This window comes from Scylla paramamosain, chromosome 31 (assembly GCF_035594125.1).
Source record: "Scylla paramamosain isolate STU-SP2022 chromosome 31, ASM3559412v1, whole genome shotgun sequence".
Lineage (NCBI taxonomy): Eukaryota > Metazoa > Arthropoda > Malacostraca > Decapoda > Portunidae > Scylla > Scylla paramamosain.
In genome coordinates, this window is record NC_087181.1 from 3977501 (window position 1) to 3992500 (window position 15000).

The window sequence follows — 15000 nt, forward strand, 5'->3', positions numbered from 1 at the left end:
ATTTTTATAGGAAGGTCAGTGGGTGTGGTGGATCTTGGTTTGAATTTGAGTATTCTCTTAAAAACATCCACCGCCTGGACACTGGGGGGATGAGAGGGGGCCGGAAGATAGGCAGGAGAGCAGAGTGGTGTGGAGGGGGAGGAAAGGTTTGACAGATAGCAGCAAAGTGATCGTTCATCTCCTGAGCCGCGAGATTAGCAGGAAGGTGTGAGGTGCAAGGAAGAGATGAAGTGTGCTTTTGTAGGCCACACAAAGCTTTGATCTTAGCGTACCACTGTCTGTTGTTGGTCAGGCTTGGGGTGGTGTATCTTGTCTGGGTAATAGTTTGCCTTTGCAGCCTTAATCTCCCTGATCACTCTGTTTCTTAGTTTCCTGTAAAGGACCGGGCAGGAGTGGAACGCCCAGGTCTGCTGACGCATGAATCTTTTGATGCGGGGTGTCATCCAGGGAGCATCAGACGGGTGCGTTGTGACGCTCTTGGCTGGGAAGTAGCGGTGGAAGGCTTCTGTGGTGGTGGCGACGTAATTCTGCCATTTTAAGTGGACGTCCTCCACATCCAGCACCTCGGTCCACGGGTGTTGTGTCACCCACTGCCCAAACTCCCTCATGGCCTGAGTCAGGCATGGGGGCGGTGGGTCCTGGTGACAGCTGACCGGGGGGTCGAGGTGGTGGGTGTGGGTGTCCACAGTATGGAGAGGTGGGTGCTCCGTCCCATGGGAGGCAGCGGTTTGGGGGGCGAGTACTGCTGGCCCAAGTCTGTCAGTATAAGGTCGAGGATGGCTTGCTGGTGGGTGGGGAAGTCCACGACCTGGGTGAGGTGTAGCTGGTGTAGGATATCGTTGATATCTAATCTGTTAAAGTCCCCACAGATGACCAGTTTGGCGGCAGGATACTTCACCCTCAGGGAGCATCAGCAGTGTCCGATGATGGTGAGCGGTGAGTAACTGTGCTGTGGGTGGCTCGTGAGGGGTGGTACACGACGCACACGATGATGGAGGCCGTGTTGCTGGGATGGCAGGGGGGCGTGACTCTTACCCACAGGGCCTCTACACCGGCCGGAATATCGACAGGGAGGTGTGAGGGGCTAAGGGTAGAGCGGCAGAAAACGGCCACTCCTCCCCCCCCTGCGTCCAGACCTCAGGTGATGGTAGAGCTGGTAGTCCTGCATTGAGCACACCTCAGGAACAATCTGCCACGCCTCAGTAACCGCCACAATGTCTGCACAAGTAGAACTCACCGTCACGATTAATTCGTCCATCTTGTTGGCTAAAGATGTTGCATTGAATAAGAGGAGGGAGGGGTAAACTGTACCAAATCCGAGGTACTTCAATGTGCCTGTATTCCTTCTTTCCCACCCTGCGGTCAACTCTGGCACTTGAGGTCACAACCTTGATGGGACGCACTTGTTTCCCTCCCCTCGACCCGCGGGTTCCGAAATAGTTTCAGGGTCTTAAGGCACTTTATCACGTTGGGCGGCGGGTAACCTGATCCTCGCCTGCGACGTAGGAGGTAGTTGCGTTCGTACGTTTGCACTGGAGCACACATTGTTCTTTATGTGTCACCACTCACTCGCTAAATGTGTTCACAAGTACAGGAATTCCACCAGGGCGAGCCTAAAACTAAAAGCTAAGAGTTGAAAACAGAAAAAAAAAAAAAAAAAAAACTAAGGTCGCTATCACTAGGGGCAGGGGAAGGCCAACAAGCTGGCCGAGGCTGCCCGAGAGCGCCAAGGGTCACACGTCCTGCCCGTGTGAGGTCAGAACTGTGTTTGTGTGTGTGTGTGTGTGTGTGTGTGTGTGTGTGTGTGTGTGTGTGTGGGGGGAGGGGGTGCATCTCTCTCTCTCTCTCTCTCTCTCTCTCTCTCTCTCTCTCTCTCTCTCTCTCTCTCTCTCTCTCTCTCTATATATATATATATATATATACTCAGTCCTTTCCTTTTCTTTAATTTTTCATCCTTTCTCGCACCAATGCATGATCGTTTTTTACCCCAATAGAACACCAATGTTAATAAAGAGAGGAAAAAGGAAAAAAAAAAAAAAAAACGGCACAGGCATACTTTTCTTACTGTCGCAACATGTATGTACTCGTATGTAATAATGACTAACTCCCGTGAATGTAATCCAGTCAGTAGAGTTACGAAGGTTACAATAAGTTGATATGTGCCCTCCCCCTTCACTCTGGCCTTGTGGACCTCACACACAAGGACGCTAAATGGCAGTCATATCACATTATCTTATCCTGCATTACCTTTCACATGTGCTGCCTTGCTTCGCCTTCCGCCTATAAATCAATTAACGTTCTATGAAGGATAAATTCCTCGGGGCTTATTACACGGCGATATCAAGGCAAATATGACCTTCTATCTATCTGTCTATCTATCTACATATCTGTCTATCTAACTTTTATCTATCTACCTATCTATCTATCCATCCATTCATCTGTATCTCTATTTTCTCTCCTCATCCACTTAAACTGTGCAAGGTTCCAATGTTAAGTAAAGAGAGAGAGAGAGAGAGAGAGAGAGAGAGAGAGAGAGAGAGAGAGAGAGAGAGAGAGAGAGAGAGAGAGAGAGAGAGAGAGAGAGAGAGAGAGAGAGAGAGAGAGAGAGAGAGAGAGAGAGAGAGAGAGAGAGAGAGAGAGAGAGAGAGAGCATTTAATGAAGTTTAAAGACTCTCCTCTCTCAACACACGAATAATGTTCCTCAGAAAAATCCCACACACGTTTTCTTTCCACAGATAAAATCCGAAATGACTTTTTTTCCCTCTTACAAAAAAAAAAAAAAAAAAAAACTCATACTCACGTGTAACAATGTGTACAATGAAGAAACAACACAAACTAACAATGTAATGTTAGATAACAAAGGATAGTAAAAGTATTTGTAATAGATATAAGTAATAAGCAGAAGAACACAAATAAATAAAAAGACAAAATAACAATGTAACATAAGAATACCGAAGTACAGTCTTGTCTCATAAAATGTCATAAGAAATAAATATGAAAGAAGGAACCGTCATATTTACTTTTTCATTGTCTGTGTTCTTCAGCGCCAATGAAATGTCGTAAAAAATTGTGACAGAAAAGACACATTCTCTCTCTCTCTCTCTCTCTCTCTCTCTCTCTCTCTCTCTCTCTCTCTCTCTCTCTCTCTCTCTCTCTCTCTCTCTCTCTCTCTCTCTACGTAGACACCACCCATTTTTAGCACTTAATTTCATGTTTTTTTCTTTCAATCTGCTACACATTTTCCCACTTTAGTGGTTTATTTCCTCGTATTTTCCTTGTTCATTACCGTAGTTTTTTTTTTTTCCAAGTTAAAGCATGCTATTTTCTTTCCTCACTCTCCTTTAAGTATGATGTCATTCTCCGAGTAACTTCAGGCACCTACTAATATTACATTACATTCTCTTCCTGATGTCACTTGTTCACTCCGGCTTATGTCTTTCAATGTTTTTTTCCACTTCTTTCTGTTATTTTATGGCTTTTTTTCATTTTTGTATGTCTTTTTTGTGTGGTGCTATGACTCTCAATGTCCTGTATGTGTGTGTCTGTGTGCGTGTGTAAGTGTGTGTGTGCGTGTGTGTGTGTGTGTGTGTCAGCATGTATATACATTTACTTGTCTATACGTTTGAAGCTTTTTTTTTTTTACTTTAAACTTTCTTTTTCAGTCTCTCCAATTTTATGTTTGTCCTCTCTCTCTCTCTCTCTCTCTCTCTCTCTCTCTCTCTCTCTCTCTCTCTCTCTCTCTCTCTCTCTCTCTCTCCAATACATTCTTACTTTTAAAACTCTTCGTCAGCCTTCGGGAATCCTAAAACTGCAACAAACTGCCAGCAACACACTCAGTCCCTGTGCTTCCCTGAGCAGTAAAGGGCGGACGTTGTCATCTCCCGGCGTTACTCCTTCGAGACGCACAGTACAATATGTAAGTTCGTGTAGCGTCTTCATATTGACCGAAGAGATGAAGAATGTATGTCAGTACGTATATCAGTATATCTTTGACCTTCTGTCTGTCTTGTGTGGGGTGGGTGTGTGATTGGTTGGGAGTCTCTGTCCCCAGCTTATGTCCAATTTTGTGCATTGTAATATATCTGTTTGTCTGTCCGTTTGTCTATCATTTCACACACACACACACACACACACACACACACACACACACACACACACACACACACACACACACTATCTCAACATTTGCTTTTTACAAATGTCGCAAGAAAGAAAAAAGAAAGAGGAAGAATAATGTGCACGATATATATGCATGTGTATTGTGTTGCAAGACATCCAATTTCTCTCTCTCTCTCTCTCTCTCTCTCTCTCTCTCTCTCTCTCTCTCTCTCTCTCTCTCTCTCTCTCTCTCTCTCTCTCTCTCTCTCTCTCTCTCTCTCTCTCTCTCTCTCTCTCTCTCTCCATGGTTTCAACACAGTTCCAGTGATCCACACAACAATATACAAAATTCATAACATTTATGCATTTTTCATTTCTAGTAAGGTAATTCATAGAGTAGCAGGATAATTGTGTGTATTTTTTGGCGACAGGAAAGTGTGTGTGTGTGTGTGTGTGTGTGTGTGTGTGTGTGTGTGTGTGTGTGTGTGTGTGTGTGTGTGTGTGTGTGTGTGTGTGTGTGTGTGTGTGTGTGTGTGTGTGTGTGTGTGTGGGCGCCTCTGTCTGCAACTTGATTCACAGGAGGAATCATTTTTTTTATGTGTCTTTTTTGTTTTATAATGTTTTGCTTTCCTTTGTTTCTCTAGGTTAATATGTAAAATCTCTCTTTTTTATCCAATGCTCGTGTGTAAGTTACCAAACATGAACATACAAATATTTTCGTTATGCGAAATTCAGTCTGTCTGCCTCAAAGTTTCTGATATTTTTCTATTTGTAATGATTCTATATATGAATGTTTGTTTACTATTTCATTTGGCATATGCACCCATCAGTCAGTGTGTCTATGTGTCTTTGTCTGTCCTGCTTTCTGAATGTCTGATGTGCTGGCTGACTCTCTAATGTCATTTCCTTCTAACATAGTACATACCTTTATTTATCTTAGTTTGTTTACCATGATTTACAGTTGCATTTCTATATGTTCTGTCCATCAATATAAAGCTAATTTCTCTCTTTATCTGATTCATCGCTTACACTTCCACTTTCTTCTTATTTGTTTATGTATATTGCTCTTCAACCATCCTGTGTTTCTTCACTTACCTACCCATTCTTCGATGTTTTATCTGTACATCTCTCCCTATCTAATACTTCCACCTTCTTATCAATCAACGGGAATTTATCAACATATTTTCCCACCTATGTACTCGTACTATTATCCCTGTCTATCTGTCTATCTGTCTATTTATCTAATCTATTTTCTACTTACTGAACTGTCTATCTACCCATCTATATATATTTATATCTACTTATATACCTATTCATTTATTCATGTATCTATCAATCTATCTATCCATCCATCTGTCCATCTATATATCAATCTATTTATCAGCCGGTCAATCTATTTATTACCCATTTACGCATCCAGCCTTCTATCTGTAAATCTACCTGTTCAACCAGATACCTATTCATTAACCCCTAAAGGACCGCGCGGGGTAAGTATATCAGTCCCGCTAGGGCGGGGGATATGGGGAAAAACGTGCAAAATAGCTTATCTTTGCATGCTCAGTACGCCTAACCTACAATAAACGAGTGAAAGAAAACAATACTTACCCCACAATCAACTCCTCCTCTTTTGAATGGTACCAACCAGAAGTTTCTAGGTGCCATGGTTACGGAGATATGACGAGTTGATTGAGGGTGGTGTTGCGGTGAAAGTGAGGGGGCGCGTCCGATCAGTGATGGTGGCTCTGGCTTAGTAACGCAGAAAACGGGATCTATGACACCATATACTGCGGTATTTCACTCGCCCCGCTCGCAAGAGTGCCTGGTGGTGTGGCTAGCTGACCATATCAGACTGGTTATGCCCTGCAGTGGAGTGTGGGAGTATTTACACTATAAAATACAGTATTTACAGCACAACTCCTGTTCAATGCCACTTATACTTAGAGGCCTCCTAGCTGACGTGGAGGGCCTAGAGTGGATGGATGGAGTGGAAGTAAATACGCGCGGGGGGCGAGTGCACCAAATCGGACGAGGCGGAATCACTTCCATGATGACCAGCCATGACGAAGGCTAGCGGGGAACTGACAACCCTTCCCATCCTAGTCTTAATCAGTGTTGCCATACACTTGGCTAGAAAATCGGGCGGAAAAACGCATAATTTGGCGTTATTTACAAAGAGACGTCGATCGACGTCCCCGGTCCTTTGAGCCCAAAACGTCGATCGACGTCCCCGGTTCTTTAGGGGTTAATCAATTCGTCAGACCAATAACACATTTCTCTATCTGCGCCTGAACATACTCACCGACCCATCTCCCCGCTCACCGCCACTGTACCGAGATAATGCACCCTCAATACACTCCTATACTCGGCGGCGGCTAGGCAACGCTATTTCGACATGTTCCACTAAGCATCCCTGCTTATAAGGGGAGACAAGGCCCTGCTAATGCTACGGGACTGGAGGAGGAGAGGGAGGAAGAGGAGGGGCGTCTGTTGCAAGCATTATGTCGGCGAAAGGAAGGATGGAACGTAAGGGAGAGAGGATGAAGGATGGTGGAGCGAGGGAAGAAAAGAGAGGAATTCTTGAAAATGGGAGAAGTTGAGAGTGAAGTGTGGTGGTAGTGGTGGTGGTAGTGGTGGTGGTAGTAGTAGTAGTAGTAGTAGTAGTAGTAGTAGTAGTAGTAGTAGTAGTAGTAGTAGTAGTAGTAGTAGTAGTAGTAGTGGTGGTGGTTGTGGTGGTATAGTTCGTAATTTTTCTGTTCCTCCTTCTTAGGGTGAATTGTAGATTTTTTTTCACTCTACTAAAAATTGTTATTTTTTTTGTCTTTTGCACAAAAAAGAAAAAAAATCAACATTTCCGAAAAGACGGTATTCAAAAGAAAGTAAGCTTCTTCACTTGTCTTATTCATTATGACGTAACATTCTGAGGTAATTTGTGCGTCCAAAGGCACAGACAAAGGGGTGTTTGAAGTGGATGTTTTTACTAATGCTGTTATTACCCTCCTCCTCCTCCTCCTCCTCCTCCTCCTCCTTTTTTTGCATAGGAATAATAATAGAATCTCACTTCATTCTTTCCAATCAAAACGCAGCCAGTTTTTCCCACACAGCGCGATGGTTTTCCCACGCCAGCACAAGCACGAGGGCGTGTCGGTTTGGCAGAAGTCATACACTGCTCTAGCTTACTTTACTAAAGGGTAGTTAATCTAAATTAATTCCAAAGCGATATGTAAAGACCTGTATGAGTGTTTGTTTTGGTTATCCTATGTAATCACATGTTGTAATCCTCATTTTCTTCGTCCGCATTCTCCTGTTATTGATCAACTTTGTGATTTTAAGTACTAGAGGTCAAAGTTGCAGGCGATAACCTGTGTATCCAGCCCTAAAGGGAAAGGTAGACAAACACAGTGACCGAAGCTGTGGCCTGATTGACTGCCGCCTCCCTGGAAAGCGCAACGCAAGGATTCTGCACCACCCCTCAACAACCAAACTGTGCCTTCACCTGCGCTACGCACACACCACATCACACAAACTATCATGCAGTTACACTCTCCCTCACAAACAAAAGTAGACAGACCACAACTCTTTCCCTCACTATTCTCTCAAGTTCTCTGTGGTTTTTTCTATACCACGTGGTATCAATTCCTGTATCTTGTCAGCTTCTGCTAGAGAGATTGGTGGGGAGGAACCTTCTGTACTATCCTGTATCTCCCAATAATAGTTAATGTAGAATAATTATCCAAACAGCCTCGTCAGTAACTCAAGGTTTGGTCTTCCGTTGCATTCCTTTGTATTCCTTTGTGTTCTTTCCTCCTCCTCCTCCTTCTCCTCCTCCTCCTCCTCCTCCTCCTCCTCCTCCTCCTCCTCCTCCTCATCCTCCTCCTCCTCCTCCTCCTCCTCCTCCTGCCTGCTGCTGGATGTGATGGCTCATGAATAACATGTGAATATGTTCTTAAACCACTCAGTGAAATCATAATTCGAGCTGAGAGAGAGAGAGAGAGAGAGAGAGAGAGAGAGAGAGAGAGAGAGAGAGAGAGAGAGAGAGAGAGAGAGAGAGAGAGAGAGAGAGAGAGAGAGAGAGATAGAGAGAGAGAGAGAGAGAGAGAGAGAGAGAGAGAGAGAGAGAGAGAGAGATTCATGGCAAAAAGTAAATTCTTTCATACAAATGCACCACATTAAGCGCCTCCAGCGTAAGACTGTATAATTATCAGGCAGGAAGCGCGGCAGTAAACACGTCAAGTCTATGGAGAAGGCAGGGCGTGTTTCACTTGCTGGTCTTGCCTCTCACTTTTTTAATACACGTTTTCTTTTTTTGCTTTTCTTTTTTTTCCTTGCATGGATTGACAAGGTGTGGAATAATAGTAAGAAAATACAAATTATACAAAAACTGAATTGGTGTCACTCCAGATAATAATCCTGCTCTTTACTACAACAACAACGACAACAACAACAACAACAACAACAACAACAACAACAACAACTACTACTACTACTACTACTACTACTACTAGTAGTAGTAGTACTAGTAGTAGTAGCAGTAGTAGTAGTAGTAGTAGTAGTAGTAGTAGTAGTAGTAGTAGTACTACTACTACTACTACTACAAGTAGTAGTAGTAGTAGTAGTAGTAGTAGTAGTAGTAGTAGTAGTAGTAGTAGTAGTAGTAGTAGTAGTAGTAGTAGTAGTAGTACTACTACTACTACTACTACTACTACTACTACTACTACTACTACTACTACTACTACTACTACTATTGCTACTACTACTGTTATTAACATTCACCTATTAAGACTCAGGAAAGATTTGTCTTTCTCCAACCCTCTGTGCTTCTCAAAAACATGGAGCTGCATTTGGAAATAAAAATTCAAATAGCTGAACACAAAAATCATTTAGATGCAAAAGATATCGGACGGTTCAACTTGAGTAAACTGGAGTAAACAATGCAATACATGTTTAATTTAGAGTCAGTATAAAATGGTATTCTTACATTTGCATATAGCCATTATTTATACTCACGCTCTCATATCTTCTTGGCGAATGGCAAACAGAGGAACAAAAAAAAATCTTTTCAGTTACCGCTTCCATACATACAGACAAAAAAAAAAAAAAGATAAAAAATTAAAAGTCAATATAAAAACTAAATATGTTTCTGGAAGTGCCTCAATACTCTTAAAACAACTAGTCACAGGAAGGGGAAAAAACAGAAACAGGCAGAGAATTCCAGAGTTTACCAATGAAAGGGATGAAAAGAATGAAGATATTGCTTGACTCCTGGACTATTGAAAGGGAACTTAAAGACTTCTATCACGTCCCCCTCTTAACCTACGTCTCTCTAAAGAATGTAAATTTAATGACTTCAATCTCGCCTCGTAAGGAATACTCCTCATCCCCTGTATCCTTTCTGTCATTCTCCTCTGTACTGATTCTAATACACCTATATCTTTCCTGTAATGTGGAGACCAGAATTGCACAACATAGTCTAGATGAGGTCTGACCAGCGCCAAGAATATCATTAATATTACTTCCGGCCTTCTACTTTTTAACACTCCTAAAAATTAATCCTAGTACCCCTATTTATCCTGTTTCTAGCCTCTATGCATTATTTTCCTACACGGAGTTCAGAGCTAACTATAACTCCTAAATCTTTCTCGTACACTGTAACTACCAGAGATTGTTCGTTTAATGTGTACCCTACTGTGTGGGTTTCCTCTACCCTATGCTAAGTACTTTACATTTATTGATACTAAATTGCATTTGCCCATATGTCCGTCCATTCCTTCATCCTAAATCTGCCTGCAAGGCGAAGGCACCCGTTTCTGATCTAATTAATCTATCTTTGTGTCATCCGCAAATTTACTAACATCACTACTAATTCCACTAACCAAGGCATTGATATATATTAGAAATAACAATGTCGCCTAATACTGATCCCTGTGGGCACCCCCACTGATTACATGACATCACTCGGATTTCGAGCCGTTTATTACAACTCTTTCTCGCCTGTCGCTAAGCCGTGACCCTATCCAGCCTAACACCTTCCCATCTATCCCCGTGTGCCCTAACCTTTCTCAGGAGCCTTTCATGGGGTACCTTGTCAAATGCTTTACTAAAGTCCAGATACAAGATATTATAACTATCACCATTATCTACTGCCTCGTACTCTTTACTGTAAAAACTTAACAAGTTTGTCATGCAAGACTTCCCCTTCGTGAAGCCATGCTGTGATTAATTTATCAAGTTATGTTTGTCTAAATGTTCCGCTAATGTTCCTCGCTCCTTATTAACTCTAATATTTTACCTATAACTGAATTTAAGCTGACAGATCTATAGTTAGACGCTAAAGTTTTATCTCCTTTCTTAAAGATGGGTACTACATTAGCCTGCTTCCACATTACTGGTACCTCACCTGACTCAAGTGATTTCCTAAAGACAGAGACTAACAGCTCACTAATAACCTCTTTGCATTCCTTAAGTACTCTGGGATATATTTCATCTGGTCCTGGTGTCTTGAACTTTTTTTAGCCTATCTATCTCCTGTTCCACTATCTCTCTACTTATGGAAATATCTGTCAGCTTCTCATTCTCATCTGCTCTAAACATCTGTTCACTATCTGGCATATCCTGCATGTTTTCCTGGGTGAAGACAGATGAAAAATACTCATTCAGAATTTTACTAATCTCCTCCCCAGAACTACCCAGTTCCCCATCTGCTGCCTGTAATGGACCTATAGTATCCTTATTCTTCGTCCTCTATTCGGTGATAAAATCCCTTGGGGGTCCGTCTTCACATGGCTGGCTACACTTAATTCATAAATTGCCCTTAGCTTTCCTCGTTAACTTCGTGACTGTTCTAACTAATTCATTATATTGTGACCTTAAAACTTCTTCACCTGCCCTTAATGTCTTATATATACTTCTCTTCCACCCTATATAATGTTTTAACCTAGCAGTCATCCATTTAGGATAATTTTTCTGTGATCTTATTGCCCTATACGGGATATATGCTAACTGACCTGTATGAACTTTATCTACGAAATATTTATACAATTCATCTACATTTACTTCACCTAATTCCCCTCATCTCGGCCCCTACCATCCTCTCTACTCGCTCATCTACTCGCCTCGACCTCACCTCTCTCATTTCAGCATGACCTGACATTCCACCATACTCACACCCATCTCCCCCTCCCTCTCTCCTCCGCCCCTTCCGAACACATCTTACCTCCTCTTGTCCTACACCCTCACACCTCACCTCACCTCACCTCTCACATCTTGCCTTATCTCTCTCAACTCCGTCCCGGACCTGACCTCACCCTGCATCCGTTGCCAGTCAACTCCTTGGAGGTACCTTTTTAATTCCTCAAATTTCTGCTCTCCTAAAGTCAAGTATTTTACTAGTGTTATTGCTTCTAAAAGTTTCTTCCCATTTTAAATTGTACCTAATTTCCCTATGGTCAATGTTACCTAGCTGTCCTCCAACCTCTACCTACGTGACTGCTTCCTCCCTGTTAGTAAGAATTAAATCTAGAATATTATTCCCCCTTGTGGGTTCTACGACTACCTGATTTAAAAAATTAACCTGAATTACCTTAAAAAATTCTGCTTCCTTGTTACCCACTATCAGACTCCAGTCGATATTCCTAAAATTAAAATCTCCTACCACACATACCTGACTGTACCTGCTCTGCTCTATTTATTTCCTGCCACAGTGAGGTGTTAATTTCCTTTGTACTGGTCGGTGATCTGTACACTACTCCCACTACTGACTGGTACATTGCTGTACTACTACTGCTTTCCTATCTGTTTTAAATCTACTGTTAATACAACACTGTAATGTGTCCCTAACGTATAACGCGACGCCTCCTCCTCTCCTGTTTTCCCCTATCTTTATAGAACAATGTATAACCATCTATCTTGACCTCTGGATTAAATACTTTTCCTCACATATCTAACCAAGTTTCAGTTAAAGCAATGATATCAAATTTCTCTACACACACTATTCTTCTAAGCAAGTCTATTTTATTCAAAATACTGCTACATTTTGTGTGGTAAATACTTAAGCTATTTCTCACCTTCCCTGAGCTAGCTACCTTTCTAGATTTAACTAATTTATCCTATGTTTACTCCTCACAACACCTTCTTCCCACAACCCTTTCCCGTATATGAAGTGAGTTATGGCAAATAATTGGCGCATTTTGTGCGCTCGAGCTCGATCTGTAGTGATGAGGCGATAGTTGTGCGAGTTGCGAGGCAGAAACCTTCGCCCACATTGCCCGATAAATCGAAATATGCAAAATACAGCAAAAAAAGGTGAGGTCTGACGAAGAAATAAAATAAAATAACAAAGATACGCCTTCAAAAGTTACCAAGAAGTGTTTCCGAAAATAAAATCGAAACTTTTATATACGATGGACATCAAAAAGGTGCTCCTGGGCCAAATCATCGTTGTGCCCTCCAGGGCCAGGCGGGAGCGGGTGGGGTGTGGGTGTACAGATGTGCGGTAACAAAAATAGAGCCCCCTCGCTCCGCTACGGGAATGATCCCTCCAAAGATATTAAATACGTTACTAAATGATTAAGAAAATCATGAATTATCTTTCATTCGCTGACAAGGAAAATAAAAACGTGAGGAAAACTAATATTTTTCAGAAATCTACAACGACGAGCCTCTAAAAAAAGGGAGACAAATAGTGTGGGCCGGCTCTAGTCATCAAGGCCCACGTCACCTTGACTTTTCAAGGCGACAATCAACACACACAGAGACAAATAAGAACACTTCACAGAACTATACAAGCTTTCCTCTCTTTGATTTTACTTGAATAAAGCTGCAACAAAGGTTATGACGCTAAAAAGTTACCTTAGGTTAGGTCACAAATATCATGGTGGTGGCGCTTCCCGGGAAATCAGAGTTAAAAATAATATCAATACCAATTGAACAAAGAAAATATAAATATCTTTTTCTCCATAGAAGGAAAGTTTTTTTTTTTTTTTTTTTTACGTGAAATCCAAATTCACACTAAATGAAATGTGTTACAGTAATATTTTTCAAGGACACTTTATCATAACGTGCAAAATATTATTAATCTACATAACGGTAAAAAAAAACAGTAAAGGATAAATAGACATATAAATTAGATCTCATGTTTGTTAACTAAAACGTCCTCAAATGAATATTCCTGTTATTATGGAAAGTTTTTTTCCTTTCTTCACTCATATATTCGTACATACAAAAAAATAAAAAAATAAATAAATAAATAAATAAATATATATATATATATATATATATATATATATATATATATATATATATATATATATATATATATATATATATATATATATATATATATATATATATATATATATATATATATATATATATATAAAACGAACGCAAAATGACAGCTAATTGTTAGGTTTCAATTGAATCTCTAAGTAAATATTTATACCAAAAAGATGACACCATTATAGAAAACATATGATTTCGTATCCTTTTTTTCTCTATGCATACATTAAAATAAGCACACGAAGACTGGAATACAAAAATTATAGTTTTGAAAAAAAAGATTCTCGGTCAATCCTCAAAGGACTTTTTTTCCCTGTAAGATGTTTGCAATGAACATTATAGACTAAATTTACATTCTGTCTTCTTTCATATATATATACCCTAGGAAGGCAGAAAAATGGGAGACAAAAACAACGCATTGGAAAAAATGTTTAAACTAATCCTTCAATGGATAACACTACTGACACGATACCATGGAAGCACATCCTTTCTTTCCTTCACAGATTCGTGGGAAGCTGACAGGAGAAAGGCAGGCAACAGTGACAGGTTTCCGTTGACATGAATAAAAAAAAAAAGTTTAACAGTGAGATCAAAATAGAGGGCACATGATGTAATGAAGCAGGTACTCACTTTCCTCCTGCATGTGTTGGGAGTGTTCACCGCGGCACCACCTGCCATCCTTTCCTGAAAATATCAAAACATCCACATAAAAAAGTGATGCAGCTTCACTATTCTAAAAAGAGCTAAAAATGAAGCATCAGAAACAGAACCACCAGAAATCCTTTACTGCATGAGTTAACAACATACACATGAACAAAAGAGGAAAGAATAAATACCTGAACAAAAACACGAAATGTCATAAATAAAACGTGTCAAATTCCTCCAAGCAAGAACACATGGATACATGGAAAACAACACTGAAAACAGAACACACTTCAAACGCTGAGAATGTTAAATATGCACAACAGCTGCAACAAAATAAAACGAACAAACACCATTACACTATAATAACAAGATCAAATAAGAAAATAAAAAGAAGCAAAAATAATAAATGTAAAGCTTGCCAACATTCAGCGGTGTCTAGAATATGAAGGTGGTAGTTAAGTGAGACTGAAGAGGAGGAGCACAAGTCATGCTGCGATTGATGCATGAAGGCAATCAAGGGAGAGGGTCGCACAGAGGAGGCGGGACGCAAGGCGCCTTCAGGCCAGTCACTGCTGGTGTCCCTCGCCTCCCCTTCCTGCCTCGCTGCGAGGTGAAGGGGGCCACTACCACCGCTGCCTCAACACTTACACTACCTTTGCGTCTCAACACTGAAATGCTTCAATGAATGGGAATGAACGGGAAAGTAATGGTCACTTAGAATTGCTTATAACAAGTACATGTTACTAAGTGTTGGTAAATCAATCTGTCTGTCTGCGGTCTGTGTGTTTATCTCTGCCTCACATGTTCACTATAATGCTCTGTAAGAATGAGGCATCCCAATCTCTGTTGCTTTGTTGTAGCGCATCTATTTGTATTAATGTTCTGTGTGGTGTGTGTGTGTGTGTGTGTGTGTGTGTGTGTGTGTGTGTGTGTGTGTGTGTGTGTGTGTGTGTGCGTGTGCGTGTGTGTGTGTGTGTGTGTGTG

The 15000-nt window shown here is 41.1% G+C and overlaps 1 protein-coding gene across 9 annotated transcripts in view; it reads right to left on the bottom strand.

Moving 5' to 3' along the window:
* The window catches only part of LOC135116394 (uncharacterized), a 243875-nt gene that overhangs the window by 48204 nt on the left and 180671 nt on the right, over positions 1–15000 (bottom strand). For all 9 annotated transcript variants that reach the window (XR_010276288.1, XR_010276287.1, XR_010276290.1 and 6 more), the window contains one exon: positions 14002–14055. Coding sequence is in view for 5 of the 9 variants with exons in the window: in XM_064033828.1 (XP_063889898.1) it covers positions 14002–14055 (54 nt within the window). In the remaining 4 variants the exon portion in view is untranslated. The remainder of the gene's footprint in view (positions 1–14001; positions 14056–15000) is intronic.